The sequence below is a fragment of the Lycium ferocissimum genome, chromosome 8, assembly GCF_029784015.1.
Source record: "Lycium ferocissimum isolate CSIRO_LF1 chromosome 8, AGI_CSIRO_Lferr_CH_V1, whole genome shotgun sequence".
NCBI lineage: Eukaryota > Viridiplantae > Streptophyta > Magnoliopsida > Solanales > Solanaceae > Lycium > Lycium ferocissimum.
Genome location: NC_081349.1, coordinates 42,541,598 through 42,567,030, shown reverse-complemented (window position 1 = coordinate 42,567,030; position 25,433 = coordinate 42,541,598). Strand labels below are relative to the sequence as shown.

Genomic DNA, 25,433 nt, shown 5'->3' with positions numbered 1-25,433 from the left:
GACCATTTTTTTAAGCGAAGGGCAAAAATTAAAGACCAGCAAATTGAGGGGAAATTTTTTAAAGACCAGCGCCTTTGAAGGGCAATCCGTGCCAAAAGAATGCAAGAAATTACTTCTTACTCTAATTGAAAATAATAATGTGTTTGTTTAAAACACAGACGCAATTAGAGAAGGTGTTTTTTTTTTCTTTTTGTAAAATAACTATTTAATATGAGTTCGAGTCACCAAAGTCACCGAGGAAGCAAGAGGGAGCTCTTATTCCTCGGGAGGGATGAAAAAAAGTGTCTTTCAACTTTTGTAATTTTTCTCTAATGGTATTTGATTTATTTATTTATTTTTTGGAAAAAGATCTATATGCTTTTCAGAAATAAAATTTCATTAATTTTTTAAAACAAACACCTTGCAATAGGTAAAAGTTAAAAAAAAAAAAAAAAAAAAAAAAAAGATGGAAAAAGTTCCCCCCCTCGGAGAGTAGGGAATCCAAAACAAAAAAAGGACAAAAAAAAAAAAAAAGAGGGTAATCTTTGGATGACCAATTGTCAATTATCAAATGCAACTTCTTGATTTCTATTCTACTATACTATAAATGCGAATAAGCACAGAGGAGGTCAACATAACTGCTTTGACATTTAGGGTAATTTGGCCATTTTAGTTAAAATGAAATAATATGGTTGGTTGAAAATGAATTCTACTGTAGCTACTATATTAAATTTTGAGTGAGTTGACTACATTGTCCTTTTGCTTGTTATCCATCATTCATTAGACATTCAAAAGTCATACCTGTCTTTTCGGTGCTACGTGACATGAATTTGGAAGATGTTTTCTTTTGTACTGTATACTCTAACTCCACATAATTACACCTTTCACTGACCAGCTATTTATTTCACTTTTCCTTTGCTTCTTTTTTCTTTTTATAGTATTATATTATATTATATTATATTATAGGAGTAATAAGTTTAAGACTAGCTTTACATTTCAAATTCACAAAAACCAATATCATGAATTTATTCAAAACATTTGACGCCCCAAATGTATATTAAGGACGATATTAAATAGGGAAAAGGGTCAAAAATACCCTCCTACTATTGAAAAAGGATCAAATATACCCTCCGTTTGAGTTTGGACGTAAAATTACCCTTACCGTTACATAATAGGATCAATAATACCCTTGACTAACGGAAAAGTGAAAAAACAGGTAAGGTTGACTTTTCTTTTGTTCTCCCCTTTCCAGTTCTCTCTCCATGCCTCCTCTCTCATTCTGTCCGCTGCCCACCCATTCCCTATCTCTTCTTCTTCTTCATCTTCTTTGTTCATTACTTACCTCTTGATTCAAATCAAGTCAAATCCAGAAAAAATTCTATTAGAAATCCATCTTTCTTTCCACAAAATTGAACCCATTTTGCTTTATCTACTCTCAAATTTCACCCATGACCGCCGGTTGTATCCTAAAACAAACCAGCCATTAACTAATTATGTGTATACAAGTGCGGTGTGATTGATTACGTTGTCAAGTAAATGAATTTGCATCCAAGTCATTTCCTATCAATATTGCATAACGAACTAGTCTGAGCAAATTTTGGTTTTGGTTGTCTAGCTTTAATGTCCTTCAAGTATTATTTTTCAGCAAGTGGAAACATAGCCATCAAGATAAATTGCAACCTTTCAATATTTTCTCGTACTGCATATAAATTTGCTTAAAAGTCAACATGAACTTGCATGTAGGATAATGAGCGGAGAAAACTAGCGTGTAGGAGTGATACCAAGAGCACAAAATTTATCGTTAGAACAATTAGTGCAGTGTATATGTCAAACTGAGTTTGCACCTACTGAAATTCTAACTCAATTTTGTGCAGTAGTGGTCGAATTAATGAGTAATTGATTTAGTACTGGTCAAATTAATGAGTAATTGATTTACAATTTTTGACAAGAGTATTCAAGATTTGTACATATCCTTTGCTCGATATATATTTCCTCCTGCCAATGAGATGGCATAATTTGAGTATAGCATTTTAGCCCGTCCATGGCATAATCATGCCAGTTCTTGATATATTTGCTTTGAGAAAAAAATAACTTTTTTTTATACAACAGGTGCTGGTGGTTGGAACTTGTTTGCACATATAAAGCAAAATGGGTTAGATTTTTGGTGAAAAAGATGGAATTTAGGAGGTCTTCTCTTGTATTGATTTGAATTGAGGGGCAAGAAAAGAGAAAGAAAGATATAAAGAAAAGAGAAAGGGACTACAAACAGAATAAAAGACGTGGAGAGAGAACTGGGAAGTGGAGAAGAAAAGAAAAGTCAAGCTTTAAGCGTTCTAAATCCTGTTTTTTCACTTTTCCGTTAGTAAGGGGTATTATTGATACTATTGTGTAACGATAAGGGTAATTTTGCCAAACTCAAACGGAGGGTATATTTGATCCTTTTTCAATAGTAGGACGGTATTTTTGACCCTTTTCCCTATTAAATATAATAGTTTAATCTATGTTGATGATAAATTAAAAATAATTGTAAATCTTGAAGAGTATAAGATTCGACTAATCTTAAAATAATAAAAGCTAATATTGCAGTTTAGACAAAGCACAAACAAGCTATATCCGAACTTGAACTGTATTTAATTTCGCCAAAATTTAGTTCAATTAATTGTTGAGCTCTGTTTGGGGCTTATAATTTATCATAATATACATTCTATTAGAAAAACAAACAACAAAGAAAAAAGGATATTACATATGCTAACAAAATCAAGGGGAAAAAACACAAAAGAAAATGGAAATATTAGTGCTTTTACGGTTCCCGGTGAATGCATGCAACAAAAAAATTGAAATAAGCAAAAACAAAATTGACTTTAATTAACATAAGAAAAATATTAGGAACTGCATTAGTAGTCGGAACATAAAGGGAAAAGGGTAAAAAAAAACCCCTCTACTTTGAGAATAGGGCTAAAAATATCCTCCATTATAAATTTGGGTTAAAAATATCTTCCATCATTAAAGTTTTCAAATATGCCCCTGTCTTAATGGAAATCTCCAACATAACCCGATTTAATTTTTAAAACCGCTCCATTTAAATCTGACCCAACTACATAAAAAACACATATGCTACCAACTTGTTCCCGAGTACTACATCTGGAGCCACTAGGCACAGGAGCGAGTAATCCATATGGGTTATTTATTTAGTTGGGTCGAATTTAAATGGAGCAGATTTAAAAATGAAATCGGGTTATGTTGGAGATTTTTGTTAAGACAGGAGTATATTTGAAAACTTTAATAACGGAAAGGATATTTTTGATCCAAATTTTAGTGGAGGAGGTGGTATTTTTTAGCCTTTTCCCAAAACATAAATGAATCATATTGAAATTGAGATTGTTGGCGTGCTATTCCTTCATCTAGTTCACTAATAATAAACACCATGGTACCTTTTAATCAAAACAATTCTTTTCTACATCACAAAATATAGCACAAAACATGTTCTTCTTCACATACCTTATACTATTCATACTTGCCTCACTATTTTTAGGCATAATACTTGTGTACTTTCTGATATGCTTCCATACCCTATTTCAAGAACCAATTATTCTTGCTTTATCTCGCTTTAACAAAAAAAATGGCCCTTTAATTATATGTATACGGATATTAATGTTCACCTTTTTGGTGTTCTTGGTATACAGCATTATTTCCATTATATATAGCTGCAGGATTTTTCATGTACCAATCAATTGGAATGATGGGGTTGCTCTCAATTTCCTAATTCTTCAAGCTTCTCTCATGGGTAATTCTTGATTTCTTGTTTTTTTTTTTTTTCTCTCTGTTCAATATTACTATTTCTTTATAACTAAGGGTTGTTTGGTATGTTTAGACAAACATAAATAGTTATGGGATAAAAATTTAGCATTGCCTTATCCCTTGTTTGGTTACTAATCATGAGATAATTTGTACCAGGAATAGAAATAGTACCGGGATAAGTTATCCCTGCCAGATGGGGGAATAATAGTACCGCGATTAGTTATTTCTGGATAAAACAATGAAAATGACAAAAATACTCTAAGGTCCCTCAACTCCTTTTTCTACTAAATAAGGTGGGGGTATTTTTTTTTGTAAACAAACAACTTCTTAGAAATTATGCAATGCATGTTAATTTTAATACAACAAACCAAACAGTCACTAAGAAATAATCCCAGGACAACTAATCCTAATATAACTAATCTCAGCATAACTAGTCTTCAAACCAAACGATCCCTAAAAGTTAAGGAACAGTGAAGAAAGAATATATTGAGAACACAAGCCTTGTTGAATGTACTGCTCCATAATGCATATAGAGTTTATGTCTTGATTAACAGCTTTTGGAATATATATATTGAGTACACTGTATAGTGTATATGTAGGGATAAGTGAGATTTAGAGAACTGCTCTAGTTTTACAGAACCCCTAATGTGTTTTATTTTTAGAACTAATAATTTTTAGTATTAGAATGAGATAATGGAGAGGCACTAGTATATAGAATTCATATATATTTGAATGATTGGTATAGTTATAAGGGTGGTTGATATGGAGAAGTGTTATCTGATAGAAGGATGCCTTGTAAAGTGAAAGGTAAGACCAACAATGTTATATGAGAGCGAATGGTGGGCTAGAAAAGTCCACCACATCAACAAGATGAGTGTCGCAGAAATACGGATGCTAAAGTGGATGTGCGGTCATATAAGATTAGGTAAGACATAAAATGACCACATTTTCCAGAAGGTGCAAGTAGCACGTATTGAGGATAAAATGAGAGAAGGAGTAAGGACCATAAAAAGAGAGGATATAATGAGAGAAGATCATTTGAGATGGTTTGGCCATGTATCACGTCGACCTTTAGATGCACTGGTCTGTGGCTGTGAAATATGGTAGTTCACATGGAAGGAAGTCGTCTTGAAATACTTACAATTTGTTGGAATCCAGGTAAATTTAGCGAAAGATAGGACACAATGAAAGAAAGAGTTTTATAGACAATGCTAATTAGTTGGGAAATATTTTAGTCATGTTTGTACGTGTACTTTAGGTATTGGCTTTCTAGAATTCTTTTAGCCCTATTAGAGATTTTCACTCCAGTAGAAATTATGGGGAACTTATTGTCCTTTTCATTTTTATTGTATAATATTGGTCTGAAATGAATGTAAATGTAGAAATATAGTTAGTGAGAATTCATATAGTCGACCCCAACTTATTTGAAACTGAGGCGTAGTTTTTATTTGTTGTAGGAGTAGTTTGCATCTTCTTCTCTTTTCTTTATTCTTTTGGGGCAAGGACCTTAGAAGCCATCTTTGAGCTTCAGTTTCCTTCGTCTCCTCAGGCCTGGAAATGACCCTCAGGACTCAATAAGCTGCTTAATGAAATGCTCCCAACACATATTTTACCTTCTAAGAATGCAGTATGATTACCATTAATACTACCGTTATTCTTTTTATCATCCATGATCTTGTCGAACTATTAACTTTCACCTTACATTAGTTGCATTCCACAATAATAAACATGATATTTCTGCTAATTTACTCTGTTCTTCTTTAGTCTTCTCCCAAACTTGATCCGCTTTTTTTATTAAGAAAAAATGAACGTAACTTGTTTAACATGATTTCAACCTTAGAAGTTTGATGCAGATTTTGAACTCCCTATCAAATCAGTATCTAATAAATAAGTAGAAATGAGTCCCTGCTCAAGCATGGTTGGTATATTATGACGAGTAACAAATGGGGTCAATATGCTGTCTTTTTGCAATCAAATTAGTTCCTTTACTTCTTTCCCAAATCTGTCTTCTCTACTTCTACAGTATATCAAATAGTAAGCATTTGGTCTCTTTGTCTGTCTCTCTGGCTCTTTTTCTTCCCCGAGCCTGGGGAACCATATAAATTCTCAACTACAGTAATCTTATTGCTAACTAAATGCTTCAAAGAAGAAACCAGATTTACTTTTCAGAAAAAGAATTACTTAACACAACATGGTTTAATACTCATTGCTAACTTTACCTATCTGAGCTTCGCTAGAGCAAAGTTAGTCCCGAACCTGAATTATTGAGAGTTACATTAGGTTGACTGTTGACAGCTAGCTTAAAAAAGTAGTCTATATGTGAATTCTCTAATATTACCTGAGTAGAGCAGAAAGGATGCAAACGATGCATAAAACATTGTTTGGGAAAGGTTACATTGTTATACAAATATTCAGCACAAAGGTTACGCTGAGAGCTATCTTTTTTTGAAAAACAGCTTACAGGAAAGAAAAAAGCGCCTAGAGTAAATCTTTGTTCTTCTCACAAAATTCTATAATGCCTAGTAGAGATTCATGTCATTTATAAAATTCTCTTCACCAAAAATAAAACAAGAGTAGGCAATTCATCCTGAGTCTCTGCATGGGGCTGTTAATTCCTTAAAAGCATCTTGAGCTCCTTTCCTTCCAAATAGTCCACCATATACACCCAAGAAAGGTTTTCCACCATCTAGCCTGATTAACAACTCAAGTCTCATGCGTATTATACACCCAAGAAAGGTTTTCCACCATCTAGCCTGATTAACAACTCAAGCCTCATGCGTATTCTCACTTTCCCCTTCTTTTATCATAGTTAACTGAACATCTCTTTACATTCTCGGAAAATAGTGTTCTCTAAAGCGAAAAGTGCAAAAAGTAATTTCAACAAACAATGCTTTTCTCTATGAGGCTGGAGTGAAGCACACACTTCTCTGAGGTGAAGTACACAATTTATTAGAAATTAAGAGTACCACTCCTATGAATTTAGTACTATAATAATTATCAAGTTGCAATTAAACTAACAAATTTCAGCATCAAATATAGAATGATGCCGATACTAGTCCAACTCTTCAATGTTGAGATTCAAAGAACCGACTGCATCTTGTCCGATCACTTGGTGGGTCATTGTTTGAAGCCCATATTACTAGGTAGTGCATGGCTTCACCGATGAAGCAATTACTCCTCCCTTTGCATCACTTTATCGCTTTAAGCGACGAAACGATGGTCTTTTAACAACACTGTTGGCAAAGCTCTGAACCTTTTAACAACACTGTCGGCAAAGCTCTGAACAACTATCTTTTGTTTCTGCTATATTACTCTATTCTATCCGACTTGACCAGGCTCCTCAATCTTTCCTTCATCATCTAAACTATTATTAAAGTGGGAAGCCGTAAATTAAAATCTTAAGAGACCAAAATACCTCCCTAAAGTTGATGGACTAGAATATTCTTTAATAAAGCTATGGATTCTTTATGTTACCATTCTGAAAAAAAAAAAAAAAAAAAAAAAGCAATGGATTCTTCATTACTCACTAATGCATTATGTAATGGTAGTTTTTGTTGCCATTTTTAAGTTTTATTAGATTTTCCATGCATTCAAAGTCTTGAAAAGTGCAAAAGCACTAGTTGATTTCTTCCCCCTGTGCAAGCCTTGGTGGACAGAGTTAATTGGTACTTTGTGATGGTGGGAGGTAGCAGGTACCCCGTATAATTAGTTGAGATGCGTGCAAGCTGGCCCAAACACTATGGTTATAAAAAAAAAGGTCTTGAAAAGTGATACCAGGAGTCTTCGCCTTTTCAAACATTCTTTATTTAATTACATATTAAATTTGTATTTAAATAATAATAACTCCAATGACAAAGACATCCATATTCACTTATTGAATCTTAATAATTACATGAGCTGATCGTTCGGTTTTCTTAGCTGGACCTCTCACTCTCTCAATCAATTGTACAATATAATTTGTTTGCTTTTACTCCATTGGCAATTAATTTGCATTTCTGTAATCTCTATTATTTGGTGAGGTAGAAGTAGCTCACAGAAGGAGAGTTTGGTTCAATAGATCTCACTCTAACATCGACGATGTCTCCATTCGTTCAATTAGCTACAAAAACTTTCATGCTTAACTCTGCCCTCCACTCTCTTATTCCAGAATTAGTCTGTATATTTGTCTCTCCACCTTTCACACGATTGATATATATTTTATAACGTAGACGTGTGCATTTTTGTTCATTATTTCATGATTAGTTTTTTCCTTCTTTTTTTTTTTTTTGAGTAGGTAATTCGATTCATTAGCCAATACATCCATCCTGCATTTCAGAACACGGGTTTCGAACTTCTGCTGTTCTATTGTATTGCCATATTCCAACAGTTATAATTGTTAATTATCTAGTATCATATTATTGCTGCTAATCTTCCTGTATATTTTTACGCATCCTTGAATAAGTAGTCAAAGATTGGAGATACATATTTACCAAAAGAGAATATTTTAATGTCGAGAAAATTAAAAGGAAGTAACATGCACCTGTGCACACATGCTACCATATACATGTGACACTTTGCATTCTTTAATTTCGATTTTATAATTTCAAACATAATTTCGAACTATATATGTGATTAAAATCTTACTACTTTTGAATATAAAGTTTGTTGTACTTAATTCAAGTGACTAGCTCCTTAATAAATAACAAGGCGCCCATGAACTTCACAATTATTGGAAGCCTGTCATTCAACTGGTCAAATGCCACCAAATTTATTACGAGTATTTACAAGTTATAATCATATCAACTACCTTTGAGCACATGAAATTCCCACAGGGGGATGTGGTGTTTCATCTTCCACAAGCATTTGGAACTAGTGTTTAGCTTTGTCATCCCTTTGGTAACTATTCCTCTTCCTCAAATAGATGGTTTCTCCATTTCTTTGAACGTTTCTCCAATGTCTTGTGGGATTGGGAGCATATCACGACTACTTTAACTACTGAGCTCCTAACCATAACAGATGCCATTTATATGGTTCTTGTTAATTGACTATCCCTAGATCTCTCTTCAAATAAGTCCACGAAAGTTTGTTTCTTAATGAAATCATGTCGTATCCTTTGGTACTATGAGTTACTAAATTACCTTTGAAGCTTATAGGTAGCTTCTCGCATATCCACCAGTAATGCATGTGATTCTCATTGTTCAGTCTTATACATACAGAAACATTGATCCATTAATTGTTGATTTTCTCATTGATTAACCAAGCAAATAGTAGCTGAGTTTTTTTCTGTCCCTCCAGAAAAAGATTACCTAAAACTGAAGCTGGAGTTTGCTAATAGGAGTAACATATAGGGATAATTACATTTTTGGACCACTCAAACGAATAATAGCAAGCAAATGTATAGGTTTCATATATTAAGTATAAATATGTACATATAATATACATATTGTATGCACAATATATACATGTCATTGTATATGTTTTGTATCTATTAGCTAGCACCCGTAATTAATTTTGGCTAACTGGCCAAAATGAAAAAGCCCTAACATATATCTAGGTTGTGCAGATGCATATACTCGAGCAACTGATCCGTATCAGACGTGTTCTGCAAATTTCTTTGGTTTTAACGCTAAACCTGCGATTTGCAGGATTTTCACTATTTGCATGGATGATGTTGGACAAAGTACACCCTGTAATAATGGAGAACATCTCTGTTGGGAAGATTATCAAGACTGAAGAAATAATGCTCCAGGAAAGGGGATTGCATATGGAGGAGCATCGTAGGATTTTACAGGCCGAGGTTGCAGACCTGACAGCTAAAATGAAGAAAATGAAAATGGATTTCCAGATGAAAGCTAATAGGGCTCAGACTGCAGGAGCTATTGTATCGGAATTAAAGAACCAATTTGATGAATTTCGTCTTAAATATGATCGTTTGTTTGATTACAATCAGACACTTCGGAACCAGTTGCAGTCAATAAGCCACGAGGTCCAAAAAATTGATGAGTCAAATGGATGGTCTCATTTTGAGAATAGTGGAAAATGTGTAGATTTTGAGAATGTAATGGAGACAGCGACAGATTGTGGTGAGTACCTTTCCTCTGCCACTCAATCATCGTCCTCGCCCAGACACCGTAGGCCAATTTATCAGTGTTGACGACAACTAACCAACTTGCTTCCACTGAAAGATGCTTTTCTATGTAAGTATAACTTTTGTAAATTCTCCAATGAGAACTGATGACCGAAAGTTGGACGTACATAGACTTGAGCTTTTATTTCTTCATTTTTTTTTTTTTTTTTTGGTTTGTTTGTTTATTGGTTACTCCAAAGGTGAATAAAATCGACGTTTTCACCTTGCTTCTTTCCTGTAGAGTCATTTATTATTTGTCTGTGTCATCAAGCTCAATTAAGCATCCTTCATTTTCCTTGTTGCTATATTCATATACTCACAGGCTGAACTTGTCCAGCTTAAAGAAACAAGCATCATATTTATCGGTAAATGCCACTGAAGTCCAAGAAATAACAGGGCTTATTGAAGGGCCTCTGAACTTTGTTAAGGGTGTGTTGGGTATGGAAGGAAGACATTTTCCAGGGAAAATGTTTTCTTGGGAAACAAGTGGCTTTCTTACTTATTTTATAGTGTTTGATAAGTAAACAAACAACTATTATCTCAAAAACATTTGTATGCAATCTAGCAAAACACTATAGGTGGAAGGGTGGGATGGTCAAGGGATGGGGGTTGGGGTCGTTGGGTGGGAGGCAAGGAGACAATGAACTTGGAATATAATATATGCAATTTGTTTTCCCTACTTCCATTAGGGAAGTCTTTTTCCTCATTTTTAAGGACGTTTTTCTAGAGAAAATGTTTTTCAAAATATATTGATCAACCAAACATGGGAATATTGAAAAACATTTTCTGTAGCAAACACACCTGAAGTTTAGATCCGTATTCTGAACACAAATGATTCACTATAGAAGGTTTTGTAAGGAAGCTAAGCTGAGGTTATAAGGGCCTATGTGACTTCAGCTTTGAAGGGTACCGTTGTTCATGTAATTTGTTTTTGTATAGTTTCAATTTTATCGAATGTTCTCACAAGGAGTTTAACCTTATTACTTAGTTCACTCGAATAAACTACTGTACTTCTGTACCAACCCTTTGGCTGGTCCCTATTATATTTTCTACTTTTCCCATGAGTAGGTGGAGAGGTTGAGATAGCATTAGCCCAACAAAATGTGATTATGTGTATCTTTTGGCAGAAGTAAATCCCTCTTTAAAAAATAAAAAAATAAAAAAATCTACTCTTCAGGATCGGAGAAAACGATCTCCTATGTTCACTTACTATTTGAATAGAAGAAAATAATCATACCAAGATCTCTTATGTTTTATTATACATCTCATGTGCTAAATCTTTTACTGATCTCTTTTGATGAGAAGGGTGATATAATTAATTAACATTTGTAATAGACTCCAAAACCAAATCTCTCAAGATAATTGCATATTATTTGTGACGTGTATATTATGACTTTGTAATGGTACCAAAAAAAGATTAGGCAGGGCAAATATCGTTAGGTTGGATGGTGTCAAATTTCTATTCAATTAAGGCTTTTATTTTTCTTTTGGTATGACCACGGAAGTATTGACAATAAAATATGTAGTTGGATCACCAGTTCTATTCCGTTACGTTTTTCTTATCCAGAGATAATGAAAGACTAAAAATAAATGCATTTGGAAGCATATGCCAAAATAGATACTGATTAAACTGACTATTAATGATTAATTAAAACACTATGAGTGGTTTGACATAAACAGCAGACCCCCTACACAAATAATAAATGCATAAAAAAGTAAATATTCACCCAGCACAAAGGGTGGGAGAACTTAATAATGCAGTAATTCTGGTTCATGTTATTTGTCTTTATTCCTTTTTCACATTTCTGGAAATTAAATGTACTTCATAGTCTTAATCCGAAGATTATTTGTCTCAACACTAAACTACTCCTTATTTTCCTTGCATATAAGTTAAAACTTCACTAATTAAAATAATAAGGATAGATTTGAATTTCTTTTATAAATGACTTGTTGCTTTCTAAAATGTCAAATAATATAAAATCTTTGCAAGCTTTGGGTAAGTATACATAGGACATGACCGACTTATCATCCTGGGTGGAATTTATGAAGCATGTCTCATGTTTTGATTTCTTTTATTCTGGTGACTACTTTTGTTAAATATGGTATATTAACGATTTGTGCCCAACAGACACATATTTTGTTTTAAATATAAATAAAGGGTAGTTGTAAGTAAAATTATATTTAAGAAGATTTAAAGCAAAATGAGAAAGAAATTAAAAAATGGCATAACTGGATAATGAGTTAAGAGAGTGGACTGGTGAGAAAACAATAGAGCTAATTGCATAACCTTATTTTCACTAAAATGAGTCAAATATAAAAAGGTAAATACAAGAAGAAGTCAATATGATGCAACATATAGTATATATGTATTAAAAAATGTACCTATCTATACAGTGTCATTTTTCACCTAAGGGGTGCAATTTGATACCTCTTTGACAAGGATGGCTCTGCCATTGAATTTAGCTCTTCAAAATTTTGAGGTAGTAAACCAGGAAAGGTAACACAAAGGTTAGAGATTTTATACAATTTTGGAAGTTGAATTTTAATTCTGTGTGCTAATATCTTCTGCTATAAGTGCAAATGAGAAAATGCAAAATGCAAAATGCAAAATTAGAAAAGTAAGCCAAGGAAGGTAAAAGAGAGAGGAGACAGATTTATGAACGTATACTTTTATTTGGTGAATCTCTTTTATGTGTGATAAAATTGAGAGTGCTAATTATTGCTCTCTGTTGTATACTACAACTACTGCAATAAAAAATGTTATCTTGGCAAGTTGGCAAATCTTCACTGCAATTTCTAACTGTGATCCAACTTTCATCCAATTTCCAGTCTGGTTTTCTTGATTGCATATACAATTTTCTTACCCTTTGCAGAGTTAAATCCATTGGACTAATTTCTTGTGTTGAATCATCATTGGTTTCTGAATTCCAAATGCCTTGATCAAGAATGCTTGTTGGAGAATTTGTGATGAAATCTTGATTTGCCTTGCTGTATAATAAATTGGACTCCTCAAGAAATGGATGATTAAGGAGTTGTTTAGCAGACCATCTTTGTTTTGGATTTCTTATCAAGCATTTGGTTAAAAAATCTCTTGCTTGTGATGACAAAATATTTGGAATTTCTGGTGTTTGGCTAGAAAATGCAATATGATAAAGCAAGGAAGCAGGGTTGTTAACATTAGTCCACGGTGAGCCACCAGTGGCCATTTCTATAATAGTGCATCCCAATGCCCATATATCAGCTGGAAATCCTTGTTCTTCACCACGAGCCACTTCTGGTGCCATGTACATAGGCGTGCCACCGTTCCATTTAGCCTGATCAACAAGCCTAGCACAACCAAAATCTCCAATTTTAGCACCGGTTTTACCTAACAAAATGTTACATCCCTTAATGTCGCAATGCACTATGCCTTTCGAATGTAGGTAGTCTAGTCCTTGAACAATCTGCTTCGTGTAATATCCGATCAACTGCTCATCTAACCGGCCTCCTTGTTTCCTAATTTCATCGGTGAGGGTCCCATCGGGCATGTATTCCATCTTAAGATTGAACAATACCTTGTTGTTCTCTCTGGTTACATCGTAGCCCTTGTAGTCAACTACGTAAGGAGAGTCCAATGTTGACAAAATTTTGTGCTCCTTTTTCAAGAATTGGGACCGAGATAGCTCTGTGGACTTGACAGCAAAAATCTCACCGGAGGAGCGTGACATGGCGACCGAGACGACAGCTGTAGAGCCGTTGCCAATAGTGTGGCCTCTGGTCCAGTCCATTTTTGGTAGGAGCAAGTTAGGAAGTGTAACAAGTCTAGGACATGTTCTGCTACAAAAGAGGTTTATATAATGGTGAATGTCTAAATTAGTTTGGTAAGGCTTAGGTTGCATTTTTTCCTCTTAAAAGACTTGAAAAGTTTGGTTCTTTTAATATGTGGCCAATTGCTTGTGGTTTTTAGGCAGCTTTGGGTAGGCCGGAGGACAACCATGACGTGGCCTACTAGGTTGGTGCCACGTGGCAAATTATGGAATGTGGAAGTGAAAATGGGTAATTGAATTCCAATTATCTTTCAAAAACAAGTTGGAGGGGTAGATTGGATTGGACCAACAAAATGGCTGTGCTATTGGGTTTTTCTTTCTTGGGGTTATTCCACTTTTGGGTAAAGATTTACTTGCATTGTTTACGTCTAAATCATACTAATTTATTATAGTTACCCGATAAATTAAGGTGAGAATGTGTATTAACTAATTATGATTGAATTAATGATAATAGTGTATTTGAAGACATGTCATGTATTCATTAATTGATGTAAACATCGGTTACAAGTTTTATCCATTTCTTGATAGGTAGTTAAATTAAGTGAATTTGGAATTGCACCAATTGAATTATCAGGAAACAACATTCTGAATTTCTTCATTTGAAGTGGATTACGGTTCACATGTATTTTGAACAAAATTTACCATAGATGTTAAAACTTTTTAGAGAAAAACAACCAAAAAGTCAATCAAATTAACAAAAAAAAGACTTAATACTATAATAATTATATATATATATATATATATATATATATATATATATATATATATAAAAGGGGACAACTAGCAAGCATGATAATGATCAAGTGATGCTGTTTATTTGGTCTGCATTGAAAATTTTCTTATATGTCATGCAAAATCACTCTTCTCTACCCCTTAAAAGCATTTTAGCTATGACGAAAGATATAAGACAATAGTTTGAGAGAGAAGAGAAAAAGCACTTTTCTTGCAATATTGACTAACGATTTTGAATGACACAAGAAAAAAGAGATAATTATGCTCTAAGAATGAGTAAATCAAAATGTTCACCCTGATGCTATTTAGACCCAAAATCAATTAAGAAAAGGCTTAATGGTCAATTTAGTGAAGTAGAAATGAAGGCATTCAATAGAAGGGATTAATTAACTGCTGATATGACATGAAAATTTCTTTCTTAAAATTACGTTTATTCAAGATCCATGAATACCTTAATGACCTTCTAGAACTAATAAATGGAATTGCTTTTTCATCATGCCAAAGATTATGTACTTGGAAAAACTTGAGGTTTAATTTTTAACCATTTCAAAACAGTGACCAAATTGGCTGGTAGTAGTGGTTGGTAACTTCTAAATCAAGACTTTGACAATCCTCCAACGTGGCCAAGTGTTTTGGCTTTTTACAAAATTGCATCAAAATCATACCTCATATACCATGATCAGCTGCTTAGCTCACATTTTGTTTTAATTTCCTTTTATAAGAGGCACATAATTTAGAAAAATCCCTTGAATTTTTTCTTTTAATTGAACCATCAGAAATTACAAAATCTTGCTTAGACAAATTTACCTAACTTTACTTTGATTTCGGTGATGGCTTTTCGAAACCAAAAAAAAAAAAAAAGAATTTTTTTTTCAGTAATTGCTTGCAATGGACTGCCAGACTGTTCTTTGTGTTTTAAATAAATTTAGCAGTAATCAAAACAATAAATTTTCGAAAAAGAAAATGGAACTGTCAAGTGTAAAAACTATATTTCTTTAAAGTAACAGACGTAAAACAGACAATAATAATAATTAAAATTAACTGGGCAACAGTGACGACCGTTGACTTCAAATTAATAATATTACATTTGGATTTTGAGTTGTTCCATCAAGGACAATTGAAAAACGGATAAAAATTAGGAAAAAGAAACAAGTTGTCTGTTTAGAGAATACTTAAATAACAAAAATGTAAAAGTGAAGTTTTTTTTTTTTTTTTTCCTCTTTTGCGACGCGATGCGTGACGCCCAGGCAAATGTGGCTTTAGCCTAATGGCTTCGGGCACAACTTGCGTTCAAAGACTCGATGATTCATGAGATTATGCAGTTCAGACCAAGTATAAATGGGATTTAGTTTCAAAGTAAAAGCCAAAAATTTAAAGATTACCTAATCACTTAATCGTAGCAGTACCAAAAGTTAGGTGGGTGCAAAATGCTACTTAAATTACACAAGCGTATATTATATAAACAAAAAATAGAATGAGTATAGTTAATTTCACTCCATTATTTCCATGCAACCCATGTATTAATTAAGGCGTGGCTTGTAAGTCAGCTGATGGTTAAGGCAGACTCTCCAACCACGAGTTATGTATTTTTTTTTTCTTAATCAATGTAACCATTTTAGTTTAAATAATTAGCCTCCTTGTAATCTTTTCTTGATGAGCAAAAGAACGATGAACAACACGAAACCTCAAGCAATCAAATATACCCAATGAGCTAATGCCTTCATCAATTAATTTCTTTTTAATTCTACACTTGAATTTGTATGTAACTTATATAATGTTCTCTTTGAGACTAAGCTCACACAACTTTAAAACGCCCAACATTTTCGTGTTTTGTCCATCACTAGTAACACTAATAGAGTTGTATCTATGTAGACAGTTCCTATACAAAGAACAATTCAAATTGTGACACACAAAGAACAATTCAAATTGTGACCCACCTATTGGGGTCGGAAACAACCCTCTATGGAACGAACAACCTAAATATATTGACAACTTGAAATCATTTACGGCATCCAATAGTACCAATAGATTGGGATTTTGTTGACTATATGTTTAGGCATCTAAGTGAAAGTACAACTAAAATAATTACTCCCACTACTAAAAACTCTCTATTTTTCCACTGATCATTTCCGACTGATAAATGTTCAGTGGCTATTTCCCACTAATGCGTTTTCCCACTAGTGGCTATTTCCCACTAAATATCGGTGGGAAAAACCTGAATAGTAGTGTTTTCACACGGAAAAACTAGGAAGTTTCCCAGCGTTTCAACGGAAACCTGTTTTCCACCATGCGTTTTTTCAGTGAGCAGGTTCGGCTGAGGTGGGAAAATCATGTTTTACAAAGATCATTTTCCACTGAATATCGGTGAAAAAAACCTTTATTTCTAGTAGTGACAGTAGTAGTTATTTTACCATAGCGCTAAGACAATTTGGCTTTGAAGAAATATCTAATAGTCCGAGTAATAAAATGTTTCAAAGTTATCGTCCAAAGACCAAAGTAATGCGAACCTAGTATTCGCTTACTTTTTTGGATTTGTTTTACATTAAAAAGTCAGTGAAGAACATAAAACCGATAGATAACCATAAGAAAACAATTGAATATGACTTTCAATCTTCTATTGTTAATTATCTAATATTGACATTGGTTTTGTTATTGAATAAAATAAAAATCGAGATGGATGAAGCACAACAGATTACCAGACTTTGGCCACGAGCAAGGCACGTTATGAATATTTTATTTCGTTTTCTTAGTTAACTTAGGAACATGGAATATATAATTATGCAGTGGGTGGGCGTGTGGAGTGAAGAGAAATGGAACGTGGAGTTCTATCGTGTCAGTAATCCAAATTATAATTAAACCACCACACTCTTCCTAAAAGAAATAAAATATAATGGTACTCCATCCGTCCATTTTTACTTGTCAGTGTTTTGGGAAATGCATTGATAAGTGATTATAGGTAAATTAGGAACTAAGTACTCCCTTTGTTCACTTTTACTTGTCATTATTCTAAAAATAGATGTTCACTTTTATTTGTCACTTTTAGCATATCAAGAGAAGACAATTTTTTTTTCTGTTTTACCCATAGTATTAATTACTCACTTCAAATCATTTTTCAAATCCAATAAAAATATGCATCAATTAATATGAGTACATTGGTAAATTATGTACTCCATTTATTATTTCTTAAGCAGCGTAAAAAGTCTAAAGTGAACAAGTAAAAGTGAACGGAGGGAGTATTAAACTCTATATTGATTTTATAAACTGAACAAGGGAGTATTAAACTCTATATTAATTTTATAAACTGAACAAGTAAAAGGACGTCTATTTTTAGCATAGAGGACAAGTTAAAATAGACGGGAATACTATCTCCCAATGAGCTAATCAACTTTTTTAATGGTTTAATTGAAGTGAGGTGCGTTGAAATGTTGTGGTAATATTTGAAGAAAATATTAATCTAAGGGTATGACTTAGAGAACAGTGAAGTATTAATTCTAAAATCCCTTAGGGTCTCAATTGTAAGGAAAAGTGATTTGACGTCATTTTATCATCCTTCATTCCATTAGTTGTATAAGAAAAGAATACCGGCCATGCTGGAGAAATAATCACACAGTTCATTGAGGGGCAGTAATCAACTCTCTTTTTCCTAATGGTTCGTCAAATACATTTGATCACATAGGTAAAGTGAAAACTTCGATTTTTTCTTTCCAAGGTTGCTTCTATAATTAATTAGAGCAAGTGTAAGATTTTCTTTTTCAATAAGCACAAAAATACACGCAGGCCAACCATGCGTTGCATACTTTTATAAAGTCAAAAGAGTGTCAATTATTTAACAGGAATAGTCGGTTTGTGTTTCTTATTGTTAAAAAATAAAAATATTAAGATTGTTGAATTCAAGCATAAGGAGTTTGTTTAAAAAAGTAGTTCAGATAAGGGAGTTAAAAAGAAAAAGTGAACGGTGGTTAAAAGAAGCTGCAACTAATTGCACCAATTCACTCTACTAACACCACCAACAATATCCAATCCAATCCAATTAGATAGATGAGCTTAGTCGTAATGTGCAAACCATCAAACTTATAATTATTACAACTACAGGGAGTTTGAAATTATTATATATGTCAATCTTAAGTTAGTTTTGATAAGTTGAGCAAAATTATGGCGTCTAACTTTTTAAGTCTTACATAAGCATTCGTCAAAACATAAGTCATCCCATTATATTTACAGTACTGTACATATATCTTTTTCACTCTCTATCGCATTAGCACGTGATCAAGAAATGCGTCACTTTACAAAGTTGGTGATTAGTAGACTTTTTTTGTTTGCCGCCCTATTTCTGGTATCATTTTGGAATTTTAATTAATTTGGAGTCACTTCACATAAGACCAATTAAAGGAGGAATGCATTATACTAGAATTTTTTCAATTTGCAGGACTTGAACACAAGATTAGTGGTAAAAGATGAAGGTTCACACTCTCACACTCAAAGAATTCCACATAATACTTGAATTATCTCCTCCTCGCTCTTCAAACCTTCCCTACCCTCCCGCACCCCCCTCAAACCCGTGAAAATAATTTAACTTGTATTTACTGATGATGTACAAAATTTTGGGTTATTACATACTTTAACCTATTGTAGTTATTAGGTTTTATGTGATTTGATATAGTGTAGTAGTTGTTACCTGTGTTTTTCGATCGGTATGTGAAAGCGAGCAAATAAAATAAAATTAAAAGAAAAAAAAAAAAGGAAGTACGCAAAAGTATGTCAACGAAGATGAAACACAGAGACATTTATATACACTGGATCAATGAACTTTATTTACTGAGGTTCTTATATATGTGTCAAAATTGAGATTGCTAGTTACAGCTCTATGTTGTATCCTACAAGAAATAATGTTATCTTTGCAATTTATGTCAACCATATCACTACCAAAACAGCTTTCCAGCTCCATTCCATGTGTACTACTAAAATCTGTCATCCCACAAGTTACATTTCCATCATCATTGGAATTTCTAACAGTGATCCAACTCTCATCCCATCTCCAACCTGACTTTCCTGAATGCAAACCCAAATTTCTTACCCTTTGAAGAGGTAAATCCATTGGACTAATATTTTGTGTTGAATCATCAATGCTTTCTGATTCCTCCACAAAATTCCAAATGCCTTGATCAAGAATGCTTGTTGGTGAAATTGTGATAAATTCTTCATTTGACTTGTCATATGATTCTAATTCCTCAAGAAACGGATGATTAAGGAGCTGTTTAGCAGACCATCTCTGTTTTGGATTTCTTATCAAGCATTTGCTTAAAAAATCTCTTGCTTGTGAAGACAAAGACTTTGGGGTTTCTGGTGTTTGGCCAGAACATGCAATATGATAAAGCAGAGAAGCAAGGTTGTTAACATTAGTCCAGGGTGAGCCACCAGTGACCATTTCTATAATTGTGCATCCTAAAGCCCATATATCAGCTGGAAACCCCTGGCCTACCCCACTAGCCACTTCTGGTGCCATGTACATAGGTGTGCCACCAATTGGCACGGCGAAAGAATCCAACTCTGCTGGCTCAACCTGCTTAGAACAACCGAAATCTGCAATTTTAGCACCAGTTTTACCTAACAAAATGTTATGTCCCTTAATGTCACAATGCACTATGTCTTTCGAATGTAGGTAGTCTAGTCCTTTAACAATTTGCTTCGTGTAATATCCAGTCAACTGCTCGTTGAGTCGACCACCTTGGTTACGAATTTCATCGATGAGTGTCCCATTGGGCATGTACTCCATCATAAGATTGAACATCACCTTGTTGTTCTCTCTGGTTACATCGTACCCCTTGTAGTCAACTACGTAAGGGGAGTTCAATGTTGACAGAATTTGGTGCTCATTTTGCAAGAATTCGGACCGAGACAGCTCCGTGGACTTGACAGCAAAAATTTCACCGGAGCAGCGTGACATCGCGATCGAGACGACAGCTGTAGAGCCGTGGCCTATATTGTGGCCTCTGGTCCAGTCCATTTTGGAGAAAATTGGTAGGAGCTAGCTAGTAAGTGAAAAAAGTTTTGGAGATGTTCTGTTACAAAGAGGTTTAATTTATATAGTGAATGTCCAAATAAGTTTGGTAAGGCTTAGGTGGCCTCTTTTTCTCTTAAAGACTTAAAAGTTTGACGATCGCTTTAACGTGGACAAATGCTTGTGGGCCTTTTGTCAGCTTTGAGTAGGTTGGAGGACATCAATTACTTGGCGAATTGGGTTGCCGCCACGTGGCAAACTGTAGAATGAGGAAGTGAAAATCGGTAACTTAGGTCCCGTTTGTCCATAGAAACAAAAAAAAAATTCATTTTTTTTGAAATTTTGGAATTGGAATTGTGTTTGGCCATAATTTTTGAAATTGTAGTTTTTGGTGAAATGTAGTTGTAAAAAAGTGAAAAAAGTGAAAAATTTTGAAAAATAAGTTTTTTGAGTTTTTAGTATTAGAATACAACTTGAGTTGTATTAGGAATTAAACATGGCCTTATTTGAAAAGTGAAAAAAAAAGTGAAAAAAAAAATCCGGAATAAAGTGAATAATTCTTATGGCCAAACGCCTACTTAATTTCAATTGTATTTTCTTAAAACAAGTTGGAATTTTGGATGAGTACAGTAAGTTTTGGATGCTTTGTTTTATTTGGTGGGGTAACGACTTTTGAAGATTAAAATTGGGAGTTAGGGAAGGTGAGTGAGTGGGTTGATATTTGAACCAACAAAATATGGCTGCTAATTATTTTATCTCTTCCCATGTATATTCCACCTTTTGGTAGGCAGTGACTTTAAGAAGCTACTAATATGAAATTTTATCAGAAGAAGAAGAGATTTTTCATCTTGAGCATATTTAGAATCAATTTATTTTTTCCAATTAAGAAGATGGTTCAAGGTCTATTTGGTTTAAGTGTAGACAAAGAAAGGCATCAGATGACAAGATAAAATGCTGATTATGACACGACAATTACTTTGTTAATGCTAATTCAAGATCCATGATCACCTTAATTACTTACCTTCTAGAAAGAACAAACCAATATGAGAATTGCTTGTCATCGTGCCAAAGCAAGAATCATTCTTGGAAAACCTTGAGGCTTAAACCATTCCAAGAGAGTGAACAAAGGGACTCTTAATAGTGGTCCATAACTTCTAAATCTGGAAATCCTCCAATGTGGCAAAGTGTTTTGCAAAAGTTCTTCCAAATCATACCCTCATATCTTTTATTTTTTAATAACAATCGTGTTCGATCCAATTTGGGTACACATACGGATCCATAAATTTAAGTTTATGGGTTTTGAATTCTAGAATATGATAACGATTGGGTTCGAGATAAATAATCTACACCTATGAAGTGATGCAAATAAAAAATTTGGACTAAAGGTAGTGGGTTTTGCCTTACTCGTAATGTGTGTAGGTCCGCCTCTGCTTGATTGCACCTGACTGTTCAAACGAATACCTGTTATGTCCCATCAATACGTGCTTCATAATTTTGCTCATCAAAATTTATGCAAATGGAAAAAAATCATCTTGTATTGTTTTCTGTCTTTCCACCTATTCACTAATATATCTACCAGATGGTGACTTCAGCTGTCTTCTCTTTTCCTTTTCCCTTCTATAAGTCAGTAAGAGGCACATCATTAATAATTATAATCCCTTGTATTTGAACTATTACAAATTACAGATTCATGTATATATTGGGTTGGTGTATGCAGTAAAGAGCTGATTGGTCAGTTTCACTACCATTGTATTTCTCTGCTTTTACAATTTACAATTTTTAACAACGGAATATACCTAACTTTATTTCAATGCATGTACCAAACATAATGTATCTGAATTTTACTCAAATGAGAATAATTTTGCATTGATTTCCTACCTATTAATTCTGTTTGCAATGAACTGCCAGCGGCTGTCAGTTGATGAGTTTCTCATAGTTTTAGCATTAACCAGAATTTAACAAGAACAATTACATTTTCTGGAGGGCTCAACATGAGTGCGGTAATATTTCTGAAGAGTCGGAACAATATAGCTCTTTGTAATCCTATTATATCCCATCGAGGAATTATAAAATTTAGCACATAAAATATAACCAACTCAAATGGACGGGTTGAACTTGGCATAGAAGAAATTGCATTTTTTCCCTTCAATGGACTGGTCTTTAATGTTTTCCCTTCAAATGGGCTGATCTTTAATTTTTGCACTTCAAAATAGAACTTATGTCTAGCGATACATAATTCTTTAAGAGCGCCGCAAAACATAATTTATGTGATATTATGATGCTAAAATATAAACTTATGTTTCAGAAAAAATTGTTTGTTATGAGGGGATGAAGTTAAAGACCACTAAATAGGGGAAAAGTGCAAATGACCCCATGGCGTGGATTCATCCAACGAGTTTTAATTTGCACATGGCCCTAGTTCGCCCATTTAAAGGTTTGGACCAATTTGGGTGCTACATATTACCTATTGGTAGTAATACTAGTATATGCTAGATTTATGCACTCAAGGGTGATTTCTTTTTATTTGTCTAGTGGCTAATCTCATCGAAGCCAAAAAAAGGACTAGGTGAATTTCTCCCATTTGTCTGGTCTCTTGGTGAATAGAGTTATTCGGTATTTATGCTGGTGAAAGGTAGCAAACACTCGGTGAAATAGTCGAGGTGTGTGCAAGCTGACCCGGATATCACCGTAAAAAAGAAACTTGCATCACTTAGCTTTAAATGCGCAAAGGGTGATAATAACATTCATATAGCTACTTAAGAAGACACGTTTAGATACCCCATTGCATTTCCATTCCTTCTGAACTGGCATGCCTGTTTGTATAATTGTCAGTTCTATTGTATTTGGCTGTTGTTTTGATTAATAAAATGAAACATAACTAAATGATACATAGGCTAGATACACAACAATATAAAAATGGTCGGTCTTTAAATTACATAATTATAAAATGCAATATTCGAGGATCATACCCCTATCTTTACCGTGGTAGGATACATTTTCTACCACTAGATTATTGGTGTTTTTTTTTTGGTTAAAGAATTTCATTTTCTTTATTTATACTCTTCAATTTCATTTTTCGTGAAAAAGGTTAACCGAATACTGTCGGTTTCTTCAAAAAAAAAAAAATATTAAATCAGTTTTACACTTTTCCTATTTTAACGCTAAAAACCCGGACCGTGCTCGGTCAGTATTATTAGAAAACATAGGAAAAATCGATCGACAGTAGGTTTTGGTGGTCGGTTTTCGTCCCTTTTTTAGAAGTGTGTGATAGCCTGTTTGGCCAAGCTTTTGGAAAGTTAAAAGCGCTTATTTTAAGAAATTGTGGTTTTTCATCAAGCTTTTAGGAGAAACATAAGTTTTTTAAGTAGCAACAAATGCTATTTTTCAGAAGCTGAAGAGTAGTTCTTCTCTAGAAACACTTTTGGAACCTTTGTTAATCACAAATTACTGCTCTAATATTGCAAAAAAATCATTTTCAAATTGATTAGTCAAACACAAACAGTTTCTTCTCAATTTTTTATTTTTTTTTAATAGCACTTTCCAAAATGAACAAATTTTGAAAATGTTGGCCAAGCAGTCTTAACCTAAAAGGAAAAACAATTGAAGTCTCATATAATCGCAATCTGAATATTCATCTATTTGAGGCAAGAATCCTAAATCTTTAAGTAAATCTTCTTGTTACAACTTAAAGGCGCTTTTACATATTTAATTAACTCTTTAATCTTAGCACTTTGGTATTAGATGTTTGAAATGCATACATTTCCTTACACTGACAATGGCTTTTAGAGGCACTGACATTTCCTTAAATAACTTAATTCCTTAATTTTATAATCAAGTTCGTAAAATGGAATTGGGCAAACCTCAAAGGAGGAAAAAGGAAAAAGGAAAATTAACTTGAGAACTCTTGCCTTCATGTTACCAGCAACAAGAGGTGGCGGAGGAGGCAAAATTGAATCATACAAATAGTATATGAGTGAAATTGAATCATGTTGTATAGCGTAAAGATAAATCTGGTCTATTTTAATTTAATGAGGACATGTGACAGATTTTTTTAGATTAAAAAAAATGTTAATAAAAATAAAAAATGAAAGAAAATGATATTTGTTAGTCCATAAAGGCAATTTTGAATCACTTCGGTCACGATAGGAGTAGATTCGAGACCAAATTTTAATGGAGGGTGAAATTGTCCAATTATATACAGTTCAAGGACAGTTTTAACCCTTTTCTGTATATGAAAAATTGACTTGAAGGCATTAGAGGTATCATAAAATTGAATAGTAGGATCGATTGTTAAAGTGTGTTTGCATGTTGCGCTGATGTGGATTGATACAGATTTCGTATGGTTGGACACTTTGAATATTAAATTATTAATGTGAAGTATTACTAAAACTTTGATAAACACTTTAATTACAAAATTAAAATACCCACTGCTCAAATCTATATTATCTATATATAAAATATAAAGCTAAGACAAGGTGATGTGGCATCTCTTGATGGCTTAGAATCATATTTATCTTTTTTCTCCTTTTTTTTGGCTTTTCTCACTCATCTTTCTAAATTATTTTATTTTTAAAAATTATCTCCATAACTCATATTCCTCAATCTTCATAACTTCAACTTTTAATTAGTAATCAGTAATTAGTATGGTATTTATTACTCCCAAGCATTAAGGAAGAGAGAGCACAAAAAGGAAGAACAACAAAAAAAAAACTTTTAAAAAAAATAAGTGAAAGCAAAGAAAAGGATAACGGATAGGGTAATTCATTGAAAAGAAAAAGTATACGAAACATTCAGTTAGACGGATAAGTATATTTATTTCAGTTTAACTACATCACGATACCATTTATTTCTTTAGCCATTTTTTTTTTCACTAAGCTCCAATACTGAATGATTCGTATTATAACCTACTTAATATAGTTAAATGCTCAAAATTTACATATTAATGAAAGAAAATGGCTCCAGTTCTGAGTTTTCGTATGTAAAACCTTTCATATTACAAAAGTATAAATATAAG

The 25,433-nt window shown here is 33.4% G+C and overlaps 3 protein-coding genes across 3 annotated transcripts; 1 reads left to right on the top strand and 2 right to left on the bottom strand.

The window, feature by feature from the left end:
• The first annotated feature begins 3,346 nt into the window (after positions 1-3,346).
• LOC132066971 (uncharacterized) lies at positions 3,347-10,310 on the top strand. The gene is made up of 2 exons (XM_059460153.1): positions 3,347-3,763; positions 9,402-10,310. The coding sequence occupies exons 1-2, from the start codon at positions 3,460-3,462 to the stop codon at positions 9,908-9,910; spliced, it is 813 nt and encodes a 270-aa protein (XP_059316136.1). The 5' UTR covers positions 3,347-3,459; the 3' UTR covers positions 9,911-10,310.
• Positions 10,311-12,399: 2,089 nt separating this feature from the next.
• Positions 12,400-13,751, bottom strand: LOC132066970 (mitogen-activated protein kinase kinase kinase 17-like). The gene has a single exon (XM_059460152.1). The coding sequence runs from the start codon at positions 13,648-13,650 to the stop codon at positions 12,538-12,540; it is 1,113 nt and encodes a 370-aa protein (XP_059316135.1). The 5' UTR covers positions 13,651-13,751; the 3' UTR covers positions 12,400-12,537.
• Positions 13,752-18,926: 5,175 nt separating this feature from the next.
• LOC132066968 (mitogen-activated protein kinase kinase kinase 18-like) lies at positions 18,927-20,555 on the bottom strand. The gene has a single exon (XM_059460151.1). It carries the CDS (start codon positions 20,423-20,425, stop codon positions 19,220-19,222), a length of 1,206 nt encoding a protein of 401 aa, XP_059316134.1. The 5' UTR covers positions 20,426-20,555; the 3' UTR covers positions 18,927-19,219.
• Positions 20,556-25,433: the final 4,878 nt, after the last annotated feature.

Coding starts and splice junctions, on each gene's coding strand:
- LOC132066971 (XM_059460153.1), top strand. CDS start 3,460: ATGTTCTTCTTCACATACCTTATACTATTCATACTTGCCTCACTATTT. Junction 3,764..9,401: donor TCTTCAAGCTTCTCTCATGG/GTAATTCTTGAT, acceptor TGCGATTTGCAG/GATTTTCACTATTTGCATGG.
- LOC132066970 (XM_059460152.1), bottom strand. CDS start 13,650: ATGGACTGGACCAGAGGCCACACTATTGGCAACGGCTCTACAGCTGTC.
- LOC132066968 (XM_059460151.1), bottom strand. CDS start 20,425: ATGGACTGGACCAGAGGCCACAATATAGGCCACGGCTCTACAGCTGTC.